Source organism: Oncorhynchus tshawytscha, linkage group LG25 (assembly GCF_018296145.1).
Source record: "Oncorhynchus tshawytscha isolate Ot180627B linkage group LG25, Otsh_v2.0, whole genome shotgun sequence".
In the NCBI taxonomy this organism is placed as follows: Eukaryota; Metazoa; Chordata; class Actinopteri; order Salmoniformes; family Salmonidae; genus Oncorhynchus; species Oncorhynchus tshawytscha.
Window position 1 is genome coordinate 41,147,104 of NC_056453.1, and position 22,202 is coordinate 41,169,305.

Consider the following 22,202-nt stretch of genomic DNA (forward strand, 5'->3'; position numbering starts at 1 on the left):
TGACTTTAGATCAGCACTCCAGTTTGGCCTTTTCGATCAGTATGAGCAGGTTTATATAGACTGAATTCAAACTTCACATCGCTCTAGTATAGGCTACTTATCCTAAGATAAGCAAAATACCACCGATAAGTGATTCAGTTTCAGACAACTTTAATGTTCTCAGAGGCAATTCATGTGGCAGCAGTCATTAAACAGATCACATTTTAAAATAAATAGCAAAGGATATTTACAAGCAAATAGGCAGGATTTGATCAGTATGGTGGCTGTCAATGACTTTCAGTTCATCCCAGCTTTCTCCTAGATCAGCACTCCTACTCTGAGAAACGTTATGATCATGGCCTCCTGTCATCTCATACTATGGCTGTGGACAGAGCACTAACGTGTCTCTTCACCCGCGTGGGGACCTTAACATCCAGTTTGGGTCGGAACCACCCCACAGCCCCTATGGGCCAGATCCATGGCCCTGTGCCGGACAGGTTTAGTGTCAGACAAGTCAAGTTCCCTTGTTGTATTCGGCCACGGCGAACTGCAGCGCGTCTCTAGTAGCTTGGTCCTTCATATCTGCGTCCACGACATCACCCGGTGTCCCAGCGGCGCTCGCCACGATGAATGCCACCGCGAGCAAAGGAACGACGATCTTCCAATTCATGAGCATTTTTCTCGTCTGATATCGGTCTTTATTGCAACTCCGATCGTATCAAGTAACGTTACACCACAACACATCCTCGCCTCCGACGACTTTTATATGAACGTGTTGAGGTCACTTTTGATTGTTGAGAGGTGGGGCTTGATTCTGATTCCACTAATCACTTCAATTAAAAACCTAACGCATCCATCACACCGACAATGAAACATTTGCGCTAATTGGGACGAAGCATCGTCTGGATATGTGTGCAACAAAAGTTAACCATTCACCTTCTGCTACCATTTCTGTCAAACCATTTAATGCATACAGTTTAGAGTGGCATGCCCCGTTTTATTTGCTTGTGTAACGGATGTGAAACGGCTAGCTTAGTTAGTGGTGCGCGCTAAATATCGTTTCAATCAGTGACGTCACTTGCTCTGAGACCTTGAAGTAGTTCCGTAGGGCCGCGGCTTTTGTGGAGCGATGGGTAACGATGCTTCGAGGGGTCCGAAACATGACCCAGCAAAGCCGCACTGCTTCCTCCCAGTGTCCGCTTAACCCGAAAGCCAGCTAAAGTGCCAGAGGAAACTCCTTACAACGGGAGACCATGTCAGTGCACATGCGGGCAAACCCTCCCTTAACCTGGACGACGCTGGGCCAATTGTGCGCCGCCTCATCGGTCTCACGGTCGCTGCCAGCTCCGGTACAGCCTGGGGATCAAACCCGGATCTGTAGTAATGCCTCTAGCATGGCGATGCAGTGCCTTCGACCGCTGCGACACTCGGGAGGCCCCCACAAATGGATTTGAACAAACAATTGTTTCCCCCAAAAATGCATTCCTCCGTTGAATTTCTAAATCCTGATGTGGCCCTCGAGCCAAAAAGTTTGCCCACCCCTGATCTATCAGATGATTTTATCTACATTGTGTTGTATCCATAGATCCTTCATCTTTAGACAGCACCTGCCAAGTGCCTTCCAAGACCTTGAGGTTCTCTAACAACTGGAGGTGCTCTTCACCCTGGTCCCCAGGTGCTCCTCCTCCTCTGTGAATCCTTCCTCCCCAAGGAGCTGTACGAGGTCAACATGGAGAAGGTGACTGTAGCCGACGGTGACCAGAGCCTCCGCATCTCCTCATGCCTTATGTCGCTCTTCCGAACGCTCTTTGTGGCCGACCTGTTGTCTGACGCTAAACCTGTCCGGCACAGGGCCATGGATCTGGCCCAGAGGGACTGTGGGCTGGTTCAGGCCCAAACTGGATTTTAAGGTCCCCACGCGGGTGAAGAGACACGTTAGTGCTCTGTCTCGTGTCTCTAGGTCTGGGCCCTCTCTGGGAGGAGGGCAGACTGACTGGCAGGGTTGTGTGGTTTCAGGACCCCCATGGCTATCAAAGGCTTCAGCAAGTGACAATGAAGGATTCCCAACCACAGCCATAGTATGAGATGACAGGAGGCCATGATCATAACGTTTCTCAGCGTAGGAGTGCTGATCTAGGAGAAGGCTGGGATGATGAACTGAAAGTCATTGACAGCCACCATACTGATCAAATCCTGCCTATTTGCTATTAAATATCCGTTGCTATTTATTTTAAAATGTGATTTGTTTTATGACTGCTGCCACATGAATTGTCTCTGAGGACATTAAAGTTGTCTGAATCTGAATCACTTATCGGTGGTGTTTTGCTTATCGTTCTTTAGGATAAGTAGCCTATACTAGAGAGATGTGAAGTTTGAATTCAGTTTCCTAATATGGGGGATTGTTAATGACTACAACCATAAAACTAGTAGTTTAAATGATCATTTTAAACTGGTGTACGTTCATCGTATCAATGTATTATTCAATTTTATCCTGGATTTTTGTTCATATGGCCCAGTGCTGATCTAGGATCAGGTCCCCCTGTCTATATAAACCTGCTCATACTGATCTAAAAGGCCAAACTAAACGATATCATAACCGCCATCGAGAAAAAACAGTACTGTGCAGCTGTCTTCATCGACCTTGCCAAGGCTTTCGACTCTGTCAATCACCATATTCTTATCGGCAGACTCAGTAGCCTCGGTTTTTCGGATGACTGCCTTGCCTGGTTCACCAATTACTTTGCAGACAGAGTTCAGTGTGTCAAATCGGAGGGCATGCTGTCCAGTCCTCTGGCAGTCTCTATGGGGGTGCCACAGGGTTCAATCCTCGGGCCGACCCTTTTCTCTGTATATATGAATGATGTTGCTCTTGCTGAGGGCGATTCCCTGATCCACCTCTACGCAGACGACACCATTCTATATACTTCCGGCCCGTCCTTGGACACTGTGCTATCTAACCACCAAACGAGCTTCAATGCCATACAGCACTCCTTCCGTGGCCTCCAACTGCTCTTAAACGCTAGTAAAACCAAATGCATGCTTTTCAACCGTTCGCTGCCTGCACCCGCACGCCTGACCAGCATCACCACCCTGGATGGTTCCGACCTTGAATATGTGGACATCTATAAGTACCTAGGTGTCTGGCTAGACTGTAAACTCTCCTTCCAGACTCATATCAAACATCTCCAATCGAAAATCAAATCAAGAGTCGGCTTTCTATTCCGCAACAAAGCCTCCTTCACTCACGCCGCCAAACTTACCCTAGTAAAACTGACTATCCTACCGATCCTCAACTTCGGCGATGTCATCTACAAAATTGCTTCCAACACTCTACTCAGCAAACTGGATGCAGTTTATCACAGTGCCATCTGTTTTGTCACTAAAGCACCTTATACCACCCACCACTGCGACTTGTATGCTCTAGTCGGCTGGCCCTCGCTACATATTCGTCGCCAGACCCACTGGCTCCAGGTCATCTACAAGTCCATGCTAGGTAAAGCTCTGCCTTATCTCAGTTCACTGGTCACGATGGCAACACCCATCCGTAGCACGCGCTCCAGCAGGTGTATCTCACTGATCATCCCTAAAGCCAACACCTCATTTGGCCGCCTTTCGTTCCATTTCTCTGCTGCCTGTGACTGGAACGAATTGCAAAAATCGCTGAAGTTGGAGACCTTTATCTCCCTCACCAACTTCAAACATCTGCTATCTGAGCAGCTAACCGATCGCTGCAGCTGTACATAGTCTTATCGGTAAATAGCCCACCCATTTTCACCTACCTCATCCCCATACTGTTTTTATTTACTTACTTTTCTGCTCTTTTGCACACCAATATCTCTACCTGTACATGACCATCTTATCATTTATCACTCCGGTGTTAATCTGCAAAATTGTAATTATTCGCCTACCTCCTCATGCCTTTTGCACACAATGTATATAGACTCTTTTTTTTCTACTGTGTTATTGACTTGTTAATTGTTTACTCCATGTGTAACTCTGTGTTGTCTGTTCACACTGCTATGCTTTATCTTGGCCAGGTTGCAGTTGCAAATGAGAACTTGTTCTCAACTAGCCTACCTGGTTAAATAAAGGTGAAATAAAATAAATATAAAAAACTGGAGTGCTGATCTAAAGTCAGTTTGACCTTTTATGTCACAAATACTAACATGACATGGACAGAGGGAACCTGGTCCTAGATCAGCACTCAAGACAATTTGTGACTACAGACAGAGGTGTTGACTGAACGGATTGACATGTCTACCCCTCTCTCTGTCAGGGACGACTCTCTCTCTCTGTAACCCTGAGCCCAGTCCAGGGACTATGTTTCTATAGAGGTTCATATGAATGACTGGCATCACCTCTACAGAATGATTGGAATGGATATGTTGTCTGGTGTAGCTTGGGTATGTGCTGTAATGAAAGCAGTGTTGGTGTTGTGACTGTATATAGCCTCCTAAATTACTTTGTGACCTGAATACCTACTTGTCATCTGGTTGAAACTGTATAATGTCTCGGTTTTCTATTGCTTAAAATGTTTCTGACACCATCTTTCTGAAATATACAGTACTGTATGCCAGTCTAAACCGGATCACTAAATTACATGGTTCATTTGAATTATACACATTTTGCAGCATACAAAGGTTTAAATTTTGTGTTCAACATTTTGTGAGTTATTGACTTGTGGATGTTAATTTAATTTGTTTATTTGGATCCTCATAAGCTGACCCCTTAGTGACTGCTGGTCTTCCTGGGGTCCACAGAAAATTCATCATGGTTTCTGGGACATAGATTAGGCTTAATCTAGACCTAGACTAAAAACCATGCTCAATGGAACACTACCATTGAACTATATTAGACACTACATAGGAAGACATTACAGCACCTGTCAAACTCCTTCCACTCCTCCCTTGATTAATGAAGGTCACTAATTAGTAAAGAACTCCTCTCACCTGGTTTTCTAGGTCTTACTTGAAAGGAAAAACCCAGACACTTGGCCCTCTGTAGAATGAGTTTGAAATCCCTCCCTTACAGGATCATCACAATAGACAAGATTACAGCAGTAGTATAGTATACTATCGCAGTAGTATAGTAGACTATAGCAGTAGTATAGTATGCTATAGCAGTAGTATAGTATGCTATAGCAGTAGTATAGTATGCTATAGCAGTAGTATAGTATGCTATAGCAGTAGTATAGTATGCTATAGCAGTAGTATAGTATGCTATAGCAGTAGTATAGTATACTATAGCAGTAGTATAGTATGCTATAGCAGTACAGCAGTAGTATAGTATGCTATAGCAGTATAGCAGTAGTATAGTATGCTATAGCAGTAGTATAGTATGCTATAGCAGTAGTATAGTATGCTATAGCAGTAGTATAGTATGCTATAGCAGTAGTATAGTATGCTATAGCAGTACAGCAGTAGTATAGTATGCTATAGCAGTACAGCAGTAGTATAGTATGCTATAGCAGTAGTATAGTATGCTATAGCAGTAGTATAGTATGCTATAGCAGTAGTATAGTATGCTATAGCAGTAGTATAGTATGCTATAGCAGTACAGCAGTAGTATAGTATGCTATAGCAGTACAGCAGTAGTATAGTATGCTATAGCAGTACAGCAGTAGTATAGTATGCTATAGCAGTAGTATAGTATGCTATAGCAGTAGTATAGTATGCTATAGCAGGACAGCAGTAGTATAGTATAGCAGTACAGCAGTAGTATACTATAGCAGTAGTATAGTAGACAAGCAGAACAGCAGTAGTATAGTATGCTATAGCAGTACAGCAGTAGTATACTATAGCAGTAGTATAGTATGCTATAGCAGTACAGCAGTAGTATGCTATAGCAGTACAGCAGTAGTATAGTAGACTAGCAGTACAGCAGTAGTATAGTAGACTATAGAAGTATTTCATTACTGCAACAAGAAAAGAACAGACATCTGTGGGGCTGCTTTCACACAGTGGTTGTGCAACCTGGAAGACATCTGTTTTGAAGTGCTGATCATTTCATTATTACAGTATAGGTCCATTATGTTGACTGTATAGCCTTAATATTACACCAACACAATCACTGAGCATGATCATATTGCAGTGTTAACATCACTGATTGACCAAGTATTTACCTGTTAATTAGACAGTGCTTCTGATTTTTTTAAACCTTAGATTAACATTTAAATGTTTTTAGTACAAAGCTACAATTCCAAGCTGTAGTGTTATCACGTTCTGCAGTCCTGCTGGTTTTTCTTCCAGGCACTTGGCAGGAGTGGAGAGTCGACCTCTTGTATCCATCAACTCTACAACTTCTCCACCTTCTTCACAAACTGCAGCAGGTCGTCAGCCAGGAGCTGTGGCTCCTCGAAGGCAGCGAAGTGGCCTCCTCGGGGCATGTAAGAGTAGGAGTAGATGTTCCTGAACCTGTCCCTGGCCCACGACTGGGGCACGTGCCTTACCTCGTTGGGAAACGCCGCCAGACCTGTAGGCACATACACCCCCGTACTGAGGACACGAGAGACAGGTTAATAAATACCACATTTACATTTTTAGTCATAACAGACCATTTTAGCAGAGTCTCACAATCATTGTATTCAACTAAAGTAGGTGGAAAACAACCACCTAGAACATCTCATTATTGGGAGCCTGTTATCAAAACACAAATCAAGCATGATCATGGGTTCAAGTCCCACAAGGATCACATAAAACTACAACATGTACTATACGTCCCTTGGCATGTATTATTAAATAGTCTTATTGTTTTTTTAGGAACAGCCCGTGTCATATTAAATGGACAGACCCTGTAGGAAGAGCCCGTGTCATATTAAATGGACAGACCCTGTAGGAACAGCCCGTGTCATATTAAATAGGACAGGCCCTGTAGGAACAGCCCGTGTCATATTAAACTGGACAGACCCTGTAGGAACAGCCCGTGTCATATTAAATGGACAGACCCTGTAGGAACAGCCCGTGTCATATTAAACTGCCCGTGTCATATTAAACTGGACAGGCCCTGTAGGAACAGCCCGTGTCATATTAAATAGGACAGGCCCTGTAGGAACAGCCCGTGTCATATTAAACTGGACAGACTCTGTAGGAACAGCCCGTGTCATATTAAATGGACAGACCCTGTAGGAACAGCCCGTGTCATATTAAACTGGACAGGCCCTGTAGGAACAGCCCGTGTCATATTAAATAGGACAGGCCCTGTAGGAACAGCCCATGTCATATTAAACTGGACAGGCCCTGTAGGAACAGCCCATGTCATATTAAATGGACAGGCCCTGTAGGAACAGCCTATGTCATACTGGAGAACTATGCCACCACACATACAAACTCACTTATTATCCAGTCTGTTGTCAATGTTGGTCTTTAAGTTCTCCTTGTAGAACCTCATGGAGGACACGATGGAGCCGGTGGTCCAGTAGATCATGATGTTGGTCAGCAGGTCGTCCAGGGTGAACTTCCTAAAAGACAGGAACCAGGCTCTCTCAATGAACCAATCAACAGCCCTGGGCTTTATTCATTCTCCAATAAGAAACACTTTTCCAGTTGCAAAATATTTTGCTACAGTGTGCACTAATAAATACAACCCAGGAAGTCCCTGTTTCAGTTTTTCCCGTTTGCTGCCATGTGAATAGGCCTGTGACTGGATGCTATCGAGGCAACATGTTCATGCAAATAGAATAGGTTCATTGTTTTGCTGGGACAAATAAAGTTGTATTGAATGTTTCCCCTACAGTTTTGGCAGATCTGACCATTATTTGATTTAGAGTAATTGATGGGACAGCAATATATTTACCCCCTAAAAAGTATATATTTCTACACTCACAACCCAAAGTAAACAGGCTGAACTGTAGCTTGTACCTCTCCAGCCCCCCATCTTCCAAGTCCCTGTTGTTGTAGTCAGTCCAGGTGGAGAACTTCTCCAGTATGTAAGCAGCCAGGCCTACTGGAGAGTCATTCACTCCACAACCTGCAGGGGGAGACATTTCACAATATAATTAGTACGTACTACTACAGCTAAACTATCAGAGGTCTGTGTGTCCTTGCATTAATTTATTTTACCAGGGAGTCATACTGAAACCTTGGTCTCTTTTACAGCCCTGAAATACATACAATACAAACCCCAAAAAGAAAGAAAAACAATAATAAACACATTCATCGGAAATAAGGTTATCAATCAGCTTTCTGAATTGCCCTTGAGTAGGGGTTGGAAAAATATTTGGCTCAAGGGCCACATCGCGATTTTGTAATTCAACGGAGGGCTGCATTTTTTAGGGGATTAAGTGTTTGTTCAAATCAATTTGCGTGGGCCTCCCTAGTGGCGCAGCGGTCTAAGGCACTGCATAGCAGTGATAGTGTAACCAATGTGAAATGGCTAGCTAGTTAGCGGTGGTGCGTGCTAATAGCGCTTCAATCGGTGACGTCACTTGCTCTGAGACCTTGAAGTAGTGGTTCCCCTTGCTCTGCAAGGGCCTTGGCTTTTGTGGAGCGATGGGTAACGATGCTTCGAGGGTGACTGTTGTCTGTGTGCAGAGGGTCTCTGCGGCGAGGAGAGGGACGGAAGCTATACTGTTACTACAGACCCGGGTGTTACTACAGACCCGGGTTTGATCCCGGAGCTGGCAGCGACCAGGAGACGCATGAGGCTGCGCACAATTGGCCAGGATAGGAGAGGGTTTGGCCCAGCGTCATCCAGGATAGGAGAGGGTTTGGCCCAGCGTCATCCAGGATAGGAGAGGGTTTGGCCCAGCGTCATCCAGGATAGGAGAGGGTTTGGCCCAGCGTCATCCAGGATAGGAGAGGGTTTGGCTGGTTGTAATGTCCTTATCCTGTCGCACACTAGCAACTCCTGTGGCGGATCGGGCACATGCACGCTGACAAGGTCGCCAGGTGCACAATGTTTCCTCTGACACATTGGTGCGGCTGGCTTCCGGGTTAAGCGGGCATTGTGTCAAGAAGCAGTGCTGCATGGTTGGGTTGTGTTTCGGAGGACGGCACGGTTCCCGACCTTCGCCTCTCTCGAGTACCTACGGGAGTTGCAGCGATGGGACAAGACTGTAACTACCAATTGGATACCATGAAATTGTAGAGAAAAAAGTGGTACATTTAAAAAAATATATCTCGTGGGGCTGATTGAAGTGCCCCCCCCCTTGTGATAGGTCCACCTCAAGCTCAGAGCAGATCACTTTCAAATAACATGTCTTCTCAAACGTTTTAGGATTTAGGCTGTGGTCAGGATGTGCTAGTTTATAATCTTATTTTTTGCAATACAACTAATAATTTATATGCGTCAAATAGTTGATCACCTGACGTATCATACGTGTCATATGACCTGGTTGACGTACCTGACGTATTTTCGATACATTTAACTAGCTACAAATACAAGCAAGTGAACATCATGTCTAAGGGAATAGGAACAGTTAGAAGAGACCCACCAAAATCACTGACGTGTATTTAGTTTCCTCATCTTTCGTGCCGACTACGATATCGTTGGATTTTATCTGACCTGAAGATATATAATTTGCATTGGCGCTGTTTGGTGTGTTTCTATATTTTATTGTTGTTGTCTGTGTTTTTTTTGGGGATCGTCGCCCTGAGGTTTCTGTAGCCGGTGGTTCTTCTGAGAAGTCGTTTTGTCCAGCTCGGGTAGTGACATTCTGTATCGGATTCAATGTGTATCGTTACGTTGATCCCCCTTTTTTTTTTTTTTTTTTTGCGAAGTTTTGGAAGCATATTTTTGAACGGAGGTTGTGATAATTTGTGAATGTATTAGATGTTTCTAAACTCACTGCAAGCACTTTTCCGTTTTATTTGTTCCGCCATCGTTGTGTTGAAAACCCCTCTGTACGTCGCATCATGGGGAACGTCAGTAGGAAGACTGGAGCCCAGGTCAGTTGGAGCCACCAAGCGGTGAGTCTGTTCAGACCGTGACAAGCACGGTGGCGGCAGCACACTGTTACATTCAACTTGATATCAGTCTGTTCTGAGAAGTAAACTATCGGAAGAGGCCTGTCAAGAGTAAATTACCCGCAGCCATGAAACTTAATTACTACGTTACCATTTGTCAAGTGAACTGATTGTAGTTATGTGTCTGACCGGCTGTATTTGGTCAGTTCGCTGTCAGGTGCAGTTCCCAGGCGTTTTGGACTAAGGTGCGCCGTGCCATGGCGTCAGTGTGTGTGGCTGTCCGTGTTCGACCCTTGAACAAAAGGTCTGTTTTCTGAGTTATTCTGTCATTTTATTATGTAAACCCCCCTATACTCGGAATGGACAATCCATAACAATGTTTTTTTTTTTCATGTTGTCATATCGGGATTGAGAACTTGATTTATGATGACATGACTCAGCATATGAATGAATCAGTGGGGTCTGTGCCATTTAAGACGCAGGACGATCATTTCCTAATGGGCATTGCCTTATCTTTATTTATTACAGCATATTGTAAGGCCGTCATTAATTTTCCATTCACCCAACTCAATCGATATGTTCAGGATACTACATGATACTCGAATTTCTCCATGAAAGTTTACGACATAGGTGCACTGGTCTAAAGGTTTTTTAAAAAATATTCTTGAGTGGCTGGTCAGGTGCTGGAACTAAATTACAAATCATTTGTAGATTGACAAATTGACCACAAGAAGCCCAAACAGATATGTTTGACTAAAACAATTTCAAACCTTGTTTAAATTTCTATATGATCAATTGTCTCATGTGTTTGAATACTTGGAAACATTTCTTAAATTAAAATAACTTGAAACTGATTTCCAGGTGTTTTTACAGTCTAATGTCCAACAATGAAAATAAAAACACCTGTGGGCCACCAGTTGGGGAACTCTTTTCTAGTGTAGTCACTAAGCGGTTTAGTAGTTACTGCCCCGGAGAGAACGTAAGAACACCAAAAACGTTAATTGATTTGGAAGAGTTCCGGTGTTGGATAGCCATAACCAGCTACCTAACATAGCATCTCTGTTGGATAACCAGCTACCTAACATAGCATCTCTGTTGGATAACCAGCTACCTAACATAGCATCTCTGTTGGATAACCAGCTACCTAACATAGCATCTCTGTTGGATAACCAGCTACCTAACATAGCATCTCTGTTGGATAACCAGCTACCTAACATAGCATCTCTGTTGGATAACCAGCTACCTAACATAGCATCTCTGTTGGATAACCAGCTACCTAACATAGCATCTCTGTTGGATAACCAGCTACCTAACATAGCATCTCTGTTGGATAACCAGCTACCTAACATAGCATCTCTGTTGGATAACCAGCTACCTAACATAGCATCTCTGTTGGATAACCAGCTACCTAACATAGCATCTCTGTTGGATAACCAGCTACCTATAGCATCTCTGTTGGATAACCAGCTACCTAACATAGCATCTCTGTTGGATAACCAGCTACCTAACATAGCATCTCTGTTGGATAACCAGCTACCTAACATAGCATCTCTGTTGGATAACCAGCTACCTAACATAGCATCTCTGTTGGATAACCAGCTACCTAACATAGCATCTCTGTTGGATAACCAGCTACCTAACATAGCATCGCTCTCTGTTGGATAACCAGCTACCTAACATAGCATCTCTGTTGGATAACCAGCTAGCTAACATAGCATGCATCTCTGTTGGATAGCCAGCTACCTAACATAGCATCCCTCTCTGTTGGATAGCCAGCTACCTAACATAGCATCCCTCTCTGTTGGATAGCCAGCTACCTAACATAGCATCGCTCTCTGTTGGATAACCAGCTACCTAACATAGCATCGCTCTCTGTTGGATAACCAGCTACCTAACATAGCATCGCTCTCTGTTGGATAACCAGCTACCTAACATAGCATCGCTCTCTGTTGGATAACCAGCTACCTAACATAGCATCGCTCTCTGTTGGATAACCAGCTACCTAACATAGCATCGCTCTCTGTTGGATAACCAGCTACCTAACATAGCATCGCTCTCTGTTGGATAACCAGCTACCTAACATAGCATCGCTCTCTGTTGGATAACCAGCTACCTAACATAGCATCGCTCTCTGTTGGATAACCAGCTACCTAACATAGCACCCCTCTCTGTTGGATAGCCAGCTAGCTAAGAGAGCATCCCTCTCTGTTGGATAGCCAGCTACCTAACATGGCACCCCTCTCTGTTTTGAGCTGGTTGTTTGAGTAGGCTAACTAGCTATAATGTATGCTTTCAGTACTAGATTCATTCTCTGATCCTTTGATTGGGTTGACAAAAATGTCAGTTAATGCTGCAAGAGCTCTGATAGGTTGGAGGATGTTCTCTGGATGTTGTCATAATTACTGTGTAAGTCTATGGAATGGGGTGAAAACCATGAGCCTCCTAGGTTTTGTATTTTTAGTTGATGTAAGCAGAGAAGGATGAAAACTACCTGAGGTACACCATGGTGCTACCCTACAGAGTTCTGTTGAGGGCTACTGTAGACCTTCATTTCCTATTACTGTTTTAGTCAATTATTTGGTCACAAATATATTTAGTATAGTTTTACCTGAATGATACCTTAAATGTTTCGTTTAAAAAAAAATATTCACTGAGGATGATGGTCCTCCCTTTCCTCCTCTGAGGAGCCTCCACTGGAATGAAGGCTATATATAATTAGAAGAGTAATGAAATATGTTCTATATATAATGTTGAGGGATAAATATAGTAATAATTTACTCAACACTTGAAGTCCAATGATGCTTTTTCAAAGATAAACTGCACAGTTCAAATTCTTGTTACCCGATAAGGTGTTTTCTTCAAGTAAATTATCATCACGACTGACTGTAATTTATCGTCATGGCACTTACTCACCCACAAAATAACAATATATCGGCTGTAGGCCTACATTGGACATTGTTTGCTGTTTTTCTACATAAAGCAGCCTGACTTCCTGTAAACTGCTCTAAAACCTCCATCCGTTTCACAGAGAAAAGGAAATGTCAGCGAAGGTGATTATCCACATGAAGGGGAAGACCACATCTGTAGACGGCAACAACAAGGTCAATGCAGCATGCAATCACCAGAAACCTTCAGCTTTTGTTTTGAGTGACATAGATTTTGTGGGAAGGAACTTAATATTAATAATAATAATAATAATAATAATAATGATGATATGGGAAATGTTTGTACAAATATCGGGACCAACCGAAGGTTCTAGAATGAAGATGGCACAATGACAATGACTCTCCTGTTTAAATGAATGAAACATTTTTTGTTTGTAGGACATACAAAAAGGTATTCTTGGCATTGGCCTGACGGATCGAGGAAGCCATTCATTCTCCTATGATTTCTCCTACGATTCTACTGATGTCAGAAGCCCCAACTTTGTGCCTCAGGAGAAGGTATCGCACAAACACACACCTCTGAACCTGAAACCACTCACTGTTCATCAGCTATACCCTCAGTGGGACACCCTGTGGTCTGTTCTCTACGTGGAGGAGAGGCTGTACATCTCTCTTATCTTTAAGGTCTTATAGCTCTTTCTCCTCCAGAGCAGAACTCTCACATACCAACTGAACTCGCCCTGGTTTCACACATGCATCAGGCTTAACCCCTAATTCACCTCTTACCTCCCACCCCCTCCCTGCCATCTCTGTTCATTGCAGGTGTTTAAAGACTTGGGCTGTGATGTCCTGAAGGCAGCGTTTGAAGGTTACAACGCCTGTGTGTTTGCCTATGGACAAACCGGGTCAGGGAAGTCTTATACCATGATAGGAAACCCAGTAAGTCACCCAGGAGTTTTTTTTTTCTCCGTTTTTTTGTATTACAACTTTGAAATTGTGACTTAAAAAAAAAAAAAAAAAAAAATTTTTTTTAAAGGGACATTTTTACAGGAAAATTCATCAATTTAAATGACGTTGACACCATCTGAAATGTAACTGGTGTGCATCACTGCACTGTAGGAAGATGAAGAGCTAGCGGTGGCTGTGTGACGATTCGCGCCACTCCTTACTCTGTTTACTACAAATATATGTTGTAACTTGTCACTTTGATCTTTAAGGGTTAGTGTGAAATGTTAGCAATAAAGCCTTTTCTCAGCTTAACCAGAGTGGTTGAACTCCATTTTTTATTTTTTTTTGTCTGTGCATTTTGCAGTTGCTAACTAGCGTTAGCTCAATTGCTAACTAGCATTAACACAATAACTGGATGTCTATTGGAACAGATGGCACAATGATTGTATGCTAACCCAAGTTAGCAATGGCTCGCAAAACTGCTTTCAACTTCATTCAAACTGCTGGCAGATACATAAAAATGGTATCCAAGCCAGTCTCAGCAGAAATATTTGTAATGAAATTGTATCGTAACAGTCAAGTTTGGACACCTACTCATTCCAAGGTTCTTTGTACTATTGTCTACATTGTAGAATAATAGTGAAGACATCAAAACTATTTAAATAAAACATATGGAACCACTGCATATTTGAGTAATAGCTACATGTAATTAAAGTTTAGGTTGGTTTACATTACTTCATTTTGTGACAGTTGGGCTGTAGGCGGTGACTCTAGCAGCTTGCTAGCTAGCTGGCTAAAAACCTCAAGATGGCCTTTTAGGTTCCTAATCAGATTTCTAATGAAATAATATGGCCTGGCACATTCTTATACTACTTCAATGTATTCTCAACTATAACTGCTACAAATAGAATGCCATCACAGTGAAAATGCACGTGGTTTGGGGCTGTTTTTAGGTGCATGTTGGAATTTGTCATGAATCTCGACATGGAGGCTTGCTGGCACAGCCACATAGTCATAATGTTATTTTTAAAACCCTTACCTTAACCACACTGCTAACCCTAATGCCTAACCTTTAAATTATGACCAAAAAGCGTTTTTTTGTTTGTTCATGCATTGTTTTTAACAGTCGCTGAGATTATAGTTGGTTATCAATGCAAAGTAGACTGCTTAGGCTATTTTAAATGCAAAGCGAAACTAAGACTGCGGAATCTTGAAGTTGATTGGTGACAATTACTTTTTTTAGCCATTTTTCAGACTGTCTTACAGAAGCAATTAGGGTTAAGTGTCTTCCTCAAAGACACATCAACCTTTCGGCTGTAGGTTTAATTATTTTGTGAAACCACCGTTTCTCTTTCAGAAACGATCTATTTTCCTGGTTCCATTTTCAACCAAAGCGAGTTCATGTCTAAAATAGTTTCATACTACTCAACACCGCCCCGATGCCGCTCAAGGAATTGTACGCTCCGTAACGATATTTGTTTGGCAGGTAACTCCGTAGCAGAACCATGCAAGCAGGACTATGTCCAAGGTCCCGCCTTTATTTTTGTGACGTGAAACGACATTCACATATTCCGCTGTGTTTGTGTAAGGTGGCGTAGACTCTAACTTCACATCAGATGCCCTGGCCGATTGGTTGGGGTTTGTAGAAGTTGTTGCTTGACTGGGTGTGTGTGTGTGTGTGTGTGTGTGTGTATATAGGACAGCAGAGGAGAGGGAGTACAGGATACACTGTACGGATGTTGAATGTACATGACCTCTCCTATTATACTTTCTTGTGTTCCAGGGAGATCTAGGTCTGATTCCACGGATCTGTGATGGACTGTTCTGTCACATATCAGAGATGGACCAGGTGGATGGGGCCTCCTTCCGCATAGAGGTCAGGTAAGAGTCCGCGCTGCTGAGCAACTAATAACTACTACAGTAGGGTGCTGTCACGGAACAGTTGATTGCTAAAGCTACTGATTTCCTCGGGGGGGGTAGAGAGAGAGACCACTAGCAGTTTAAATAAGTGTGGCAGACAGTGTGGTCCAATGGTGTAGGCTGGATGGCTTGTTCATTTGGCACCTATCTAAAATGTGACTGAGGGTCGACCATGTACGGTCATCTCTATTGGTATTCCCAACGTTTACTTGTCCCGACTTTTAGCCAGTAGAGCAGATTAGAACAACTGGGGGAAGATGCGGTAAAGGAAGGTGAACATTGGCCTCTTCACCTTCTGTATGATAGGTCAGCTAGAGTCCCTCAGACTTAACTGCCAAACCCCATACAGTAGCGCTAGGATAGCTGAGCTAACTGCCAAACCCCATACAGTAGCGCTAGGATAGCTGAGCTAACTGCCAAACCCCATACAGTAGCTCTAGGATAGCTGAGCTAACTGCCAAACTCCATACAGTAGCGCTAGGCTAGTTTACCTAATTGCCAAACCCCATAGAGGAGCGCTAGGCTAGTTAACCTGACTGCCAAACCCCATAGAGGAGTGCTAGGATAGCTGAGCTAAATGCCAAACCCCATAGAGGAGTGCTAGGATAGCTGAGCTAACTGCCAAACCCCATAGAGGAGCGCTAGGCTAGTTAACCTGACTGCTAGTTGGATGATGTACTGTAATCACGCTGTACTCTTACATCTGTTTGCCAATGAACATAAAGACAAACTGTCTTAGACCAGCTCCGCTGCAGTAATTCCTATAGATTTTATGACTAAATAAAATACTTTCCCCAGCCGCTGTCATAATATATTTTTTTTATAGAACTATTTTAAATAAACATTCAGGGTATTAAAACTTAATCAGGTGGAAATGGTGTCTGCTTTCATTTGTGTGTGCTCAGGGAGGGATCGCTGTGAGTGTTGGTTGTTTCCAGACAACTAAGCAATAACGTTCCCTGTCTCTACTTCCTCACAACCCCAACAGAATAGATCTCTCTCCTCACCAACCACAACCCCAACAGAATAGATCTCTCTCCTCACCAACCACAACCCCAACAGAATAGATCTCTCTCCTCACCAACCACAACCCCAACAGAATAGATCTCTCTCCTCACCAACCACAACCCCAACAGAATAGATCTCTCTCCTCACCAACCACAACCCCAACAGAATAGATCTCTCTCCTCAGAATAGATCTCCAACCCCCCAACCCCAACAGAATAGATCTCTCTCCTCACCAACCCCCCAACAGAATAGATCTCTCCTCACCAACCCCCAACAGAATAGATCTCTCTCCTCACCAACCCCCCAACAGAATAGATCTCTCTCCTCACCAACCCCCAACAGAATAGATCTCTCTCCTCACCAACCCCCCAACAGAATAGATCTCTCTCCTCACCAACCCCCAACAGAATAGATCTCTCTCCTCACCAACCCCCCAACAGAATAGATCTCACTCTCCTCACCAACCCCCCAACAGAATAGATCTCTCTCCTCACCAACCCCCCAACAGAATAGATCTCTCTCCTCACCAACCCCCAACAGAATAGATCTCTCTCCTCACCAACCCCCCAACAGAATAGATCTCTCTCCTCACCAACCCCCAACAGAATAGATCTCTCTCCTCACCACCCCCCAACAGAATAGAACCCCCCAACAGAATAGATCTCTCTCCTCACCAACCCCCCAACAGAATAGATCTCTCTCCTCACCCCCCAACAGAATAGATCTCTCTCCTCACCAACCCCCAACAGAATAGATCTCTCTCCTCACCAACCCCCCAACAGAATAGATCTCTCTCCTCACCAACCCCCCCCCAACAGAATAGATCGCTCTCCTCACCAACCCCCAACAGAATAGATCACTCCAGCCTGTAGATACTGAAGGAAGCTTGCGGTCAATTGTTCTGCAGCCCGATGGTGGTGATGTTTATGATGTGAAATGTTCCATGTCTTTGTTTGTTAGCTACCTGGAGATTTATAATGAGCGTGTACAGGACCTCCTCACGACTAAGACGGACCCAGGGAGTTGGTCAGGACTCTACCTCAGAGAACACCCCAAGGATGGGCCCTATGTGGAGAGTAAGACTTTATCACTCACTATCGCATTGATCAGGGGTCTACAACCTTTTCCTTCTCAGGGACCCCCCCTCCCTCCCAGCCAAACTGACAACACAGGGACCCCATCATATGTTAGTCCAACATTTGTATTATCGTCAGGTGAATGATAATGATAATAAGGAAAAGTAATCAACATTTTAAAATGAATTGATTTGGTAGAAACACCGAACTAAATTATGAAGGCAACATGTAAAGTGTTGGTCCCATCTTTCATGAGCTGAATTAAAAGATCCCAGGAATGTTCCTTATGCACAAAGCTAGAGTTTTGTGCACAAATTTGTTTTGGAACTTTAGCCTGCATCTTCATGTGATGAGAGAAGGACAGTGCACCATCTAGCCGTACTCTCATTTACCTGTACGATATGACTACCTCCAGCTCTAAACCCTCAGCGGTAGTAATAACACCAGTGGGGGAGAGGGAACAACTCCAAAACAAAGGTCATGTAGTCCGGTAAGGAGGTTAAAAAAGCTTGTTGGACATGTTAACTAACCCAACACTGGTCTGTGTTGTCTTTGGCATCATGTAAAAGGTGAAGGATTTTTAAAATTTTATACAAATTCTTTGTAATTATTACGTAATTAAACTAATCATGTAAATTTAACTAGGAAGTCGGGGCACCACGGACAGTCTTCAGATTACAAAGTTATACTTTTCCGAACTCTTCACATATAAAAAATATCTGATCAATTAGTCTTCTATTAATTATTTTTTTACCTCACATCAGTCTCATCAGAACGTCATACATTTTTGGTTATCTGCCTTTAATATAAATATAATATAATATTTATATATATTATATATCATCCTTACACCAATTGGCTTATTCCTTCATTTACTAACTAATCACAGAAATGCATAAACAAACAGTAGATACTGGTTACTAACAGTGATGGGGAAGATTCCCCCCCTGAGAGCGAGAGAGACAAAATGGATTCCCTTACAGTCGATAATTATATACATTGAAGTGCTAATCCTTCGCACGTGAACGGCTGCTCATTCGAGAATAATTGCAAGTACTTATTTACGGTGTGTGTCATTGTTGTCTTCTCTGTTGGAATCCGGTCCGTCTGCTCGAGAGTTCATCTCCCTCTCTGTTTCCCTGGAGATCAAAGTATTTTGTTGTTAGGCTGGATACTTCAGAGTACCATTCAGAAATGTTCTGATAGATGTTTCGGCTGTTGTCGGTATTCGCATCCCAGTTTTACATAATTTACTAGCTGCAAACTAGTAATTAGTATCTAAGATTGGCTCTTATTCTATAGGGATCGATAGTCTCAGAGTTGAACCATTTCCAGCCGTGTAGCCAATGCTCCACGTGGTATGGTTTTCTAGTCTTGGTACTCAAACCTGTGCCACATCAGCTTACACCGAGATATGCGTAGTCTGAGCTATTCGCAATCACAGCTCACGCTGTGTGTTTGATTAGTCTGAAGAGGATTTCCTCAGGAGGGGTTTCTATTCGTAACAATAGAAAAGGTGGTTCCATGACGCCAGATCATGTCTGTGTTCACGGGGGTGCGGCCGGTGACTAGTTAAACTTTACATTTTGGGAGAATTGTATTCCTGTTCAAGGTTAACATCGCATTACATCATTTCACAAATAGTTTCATCTTTACTCATCCATTTTATACAATAATTAAATGTCCATGTTCAGCGATAGTTCTGTGTGTTTCCTGTCCTTTGTGAGGTCACCAAATGAAATGCACTCAACATAACTGTCCCTTAAGTGTCCACGGACCCTTCCCACATTCTCACAAGTGGACATATACAGGTGAAGTCGGAAGCTTACGTACTCTTAGGTTGGAGTCATTAAAACGCGTTTTACAACCACTCCACAAATTTATTTTTAACAAACTATAGCTTTGGTAAGTCTGTTAGGACATCTACTTTGTGCATGACACGAGTAATTTTTCCAACAATTGTTTACAGACAGATTATTTCACTTATAATTCACTATCCCAATTCCAGTAGGTTAGAAGTTTACATACACTAAGTTGACTGTCTTTTAAACAGCTTGGAAAATTCCAGAAAAATGTCATGGCTTTAGAAGCTTCCAATAGGCTAATTGACATCCTTTGAGTCATTTGGAGGTGTACCTGTGGATGTATTTCAAAGCCTACATTCAAACTCTGTGCCTCTGCTTGACATCTTGGGAAAATCAAAAGAAATCAGCCGAGACCTCAGAGAAACTGTAGACCTAGTCTGGTTCATCCTTGGGGGCAATTTCCAAACGTCTGAAGATACCACATTCATCTGTACAAACAAGTATAAACACCATTGGACCACGCATCCGTCATACCTCTCAGGAAGGAGACACGTTCCGTCTCCTAGAGATGAATGTACTTTGGTGCGAAAAGTGCAACTCAATCCCAGAACAACAGCAAAGACCAGACTACGGTTTGCAACTGCACATGGGGACAAAGGTTGTACTTTTTGGAGAAATGTCCTATGGTCTGACAAAACAAAAATAGAACTGTTTGGCCAATATAACCATCGTTATGTTTGGAGGAAAAAGATGGGAGGCTTGCAAGCCGAAGAACAACATCCCAACAGTGAACTGTGGGGGTGCTTTGCTGTAGGAGGGACTGGTGCACTTCACAAAATAGATGGCATCATGAGGAAGGAAAATTTACATGGATGTTTTGAAGCGACATCTCAAGACATCAGTCAGGAAGGTAAAGCTTAGTCTCAAATGGGTCTTCCAAATGGACAATGACCCCCAGCATACTTCCAAAGCGGTGGCAAAATGGCTTAAGGACAACAAAGTCAAGGTATTGGCGTGGCCATCACCACGTCCTGACCTCAATCCTATAGAACATTTGTAGGCAGAACTGAAAAAGCGTGTGAGCAAGGAGGCCTACAAAGCTGACTCCATTACACCAGCTCCGTCAGGAGGAACGGGCCAAAATTCACCCAACTTATTGTGGGAAGCTTGTGGAAGGCTACCAGCAACATTTGACCCAAGTTAAACAATTTAAAGGCAATGCTACCAAATACTAGCTGACGTAAGACAGGGAATTTTTACTAGGATTAAATGTAAGGAATTGTGGAACTGTTTAGCTAAGGTGTATGTGAACTTCCGACTTCAACTGTGTCTCTTCTAGACAAACCCTGTCTCCCGCCATGCAGTGCTCCATGGTGCTGGTCTGCAGTGTCCACGATAATCAGACCGTATGCTTTACTGCCTTTGGGACGACATCTTCCATTGCCAGAGCGGTCACTTGACTATCTTGTCAATATAATAGAACATTTTTTGTCTGCAGGAGGATCACCACAGACATTGCTCCTAACTGACCTAAGACAGGGATTTTTTTCCCCTAGGATTAAATGTCAAGAATTGTGAAACTGACTTTAAATGTATTTGGCTAAGGTGTATGTAAACTTCTGACTTTTTCCCATTTTGAGGATTTAGGAGTTTGGCCACGTTAAATCCTTTGTTCACTCTGTGGTCTCGATCTCTGCTTGAAAAGGGGGAGAGAGACTCTCCCAGGAGTTTTTGACCTGAGTTAACAGAACACTGGGTGTGGCTGAGATGCCACTATCAACACCTGTGGCTGACATTAACCCAACACTGGTCTCTGTGGCTGACATGGGCCTAACCCAACACTGGTCTCTGTTGACATGACACTGTGGCTGACAGACATGTTGCTAATGTTGCTAACCCAACACTGACATGTTGCTAACCCAACACTGGTCTCTGTGGTGACATGTTGCTAACCCAACACTGGTCTCTGTGGTTGACATGTTGCTAACCCAACACTGGTCTCTGCTAACCCAACACTGGGCTGACATGTTGCTAACCCAACACTGGTCTCTGTGGCTGACATGTTGCTAACCCAACACTGACATGTTGCTAACCCAACACTGGTCTCTGTGGTTGACATGTTGCTAACCCAACACTGGTCTCTGTGGTTGACATGTTGCTAACCCAACACTGGTCTCTGTGGTTGACATGTTGCTAACCCAACACTGGTCTCTGTGGCTGACATGTTGCTAACCCAACACTGGTCTCTGTGGTTGACATGTTGCTAACCCAACACTGGTCTCTGTGGCTGACATGTTGCTAACCCAACACTGGTCTCTGTGGTTGACATGTTGCTAACCCAACACTGGTCTCTGTGGCTGACATGTTGCTAACCCAACACTGGTCTCTGTGGCTGACATGTTGCTAACCCAACACTGGTCTCTGTGGTTGACATGTTGCTAACCCAACACTGGTCTCTGTGGCTGACCGGATATGAGCATGTCGGTAGATGTGACTTATTTTTTTTCTCTTCCTGTCTGTCTGGTCAGACCTGTCGACACGCCTGGTTCAGAACTACACTGATATTGAGGAGCTAATGCATGCTGGGAATGCCAAACGCATCACGGCGAACACGGACATGAATGATGTTAGCTCTCACTCCATCTTCACCGTCATCATAACACAGGTAAACACACACAA

The 22,202-nt window shown here is 43.4% G+C and overlaps 2 protein-coding genes across 7 annotated transcripts in view; one reads left to right on the forward strand and one right to left on the reverse strand.

Annotated features, from left to right (window-relative positions):
* Positions 1-5,942: 5,942 nt before the first annotated feature.
* On the reverse strand, positions 5,943-8,087 carry LOC121840767 (epoxide hydrolase 1-like). The gene is made up of 3 exons (XM_042305851.1): positions 7,836-8,087; positions 7,310-7,435; positions 5,943-6,473 (listed from the first exon to the last, which is right to left on the reverse strand). Exons 1-3 carry the CDS (start codon positions 7,958-7,960, stop codon positions 6,272-6,274), a joined length of 453 nt encoding a protein of 150 aa, XP_042161785.1. The 5' UTR covers positions 7,961-8,087; the 3' UTR covers positions 5,943-6,271.
* A 1,180-nt stretch (positions 8,088-9,267) lies between these two features.
* The window catches only part of LOC112223939, a 60,421-nt gene continuing 47,486 nt past the window's right edge, over positions 9,268-22,202 (forward strand). The window contains exons 1-9 of one of the 6 annotated variants that reach the window (XM_042305763.1): positions 9,275-9,513; positions 9,845-9,884; positions 10,088-10,185; positions 12,910-12,982; positions 13,205-13,324; positions 13,589-13,705; positions 15,498-15,595; positions 17,603-17,718; positions 22,052-22,188. In XM_042305763.1, the coding sequence (XP_042161697.1) occupies positions 10,139-10,185; positions 12,910-12,982; positions 13,205-13,324; positions 13,589-13,705; positions 15,498-15,595; positions 17,603-17,718; positions 22,052-22,188 (708 nt within the window). In that variant the 5' untranslated portion in view covers positions 9,275-9,513; positions 9,845-9,884; positions 10,088-10,138. Of the gene's footprint in view, positions 9,885-10,087; positions 10,186-12,909; positions 12,983-13,204; positions 13,325-13,588; positions 13,706-15,497; positions 15,596-17,602; positions 17,719-22,051; positions 22,189-22,202 lie in introns of all 6 variants that reach the window. The other 5 variants (XM_042305764.1, XM_042305762.1, XM_042305765.1 and 2 more) reach the window with 5 other exon arrangements.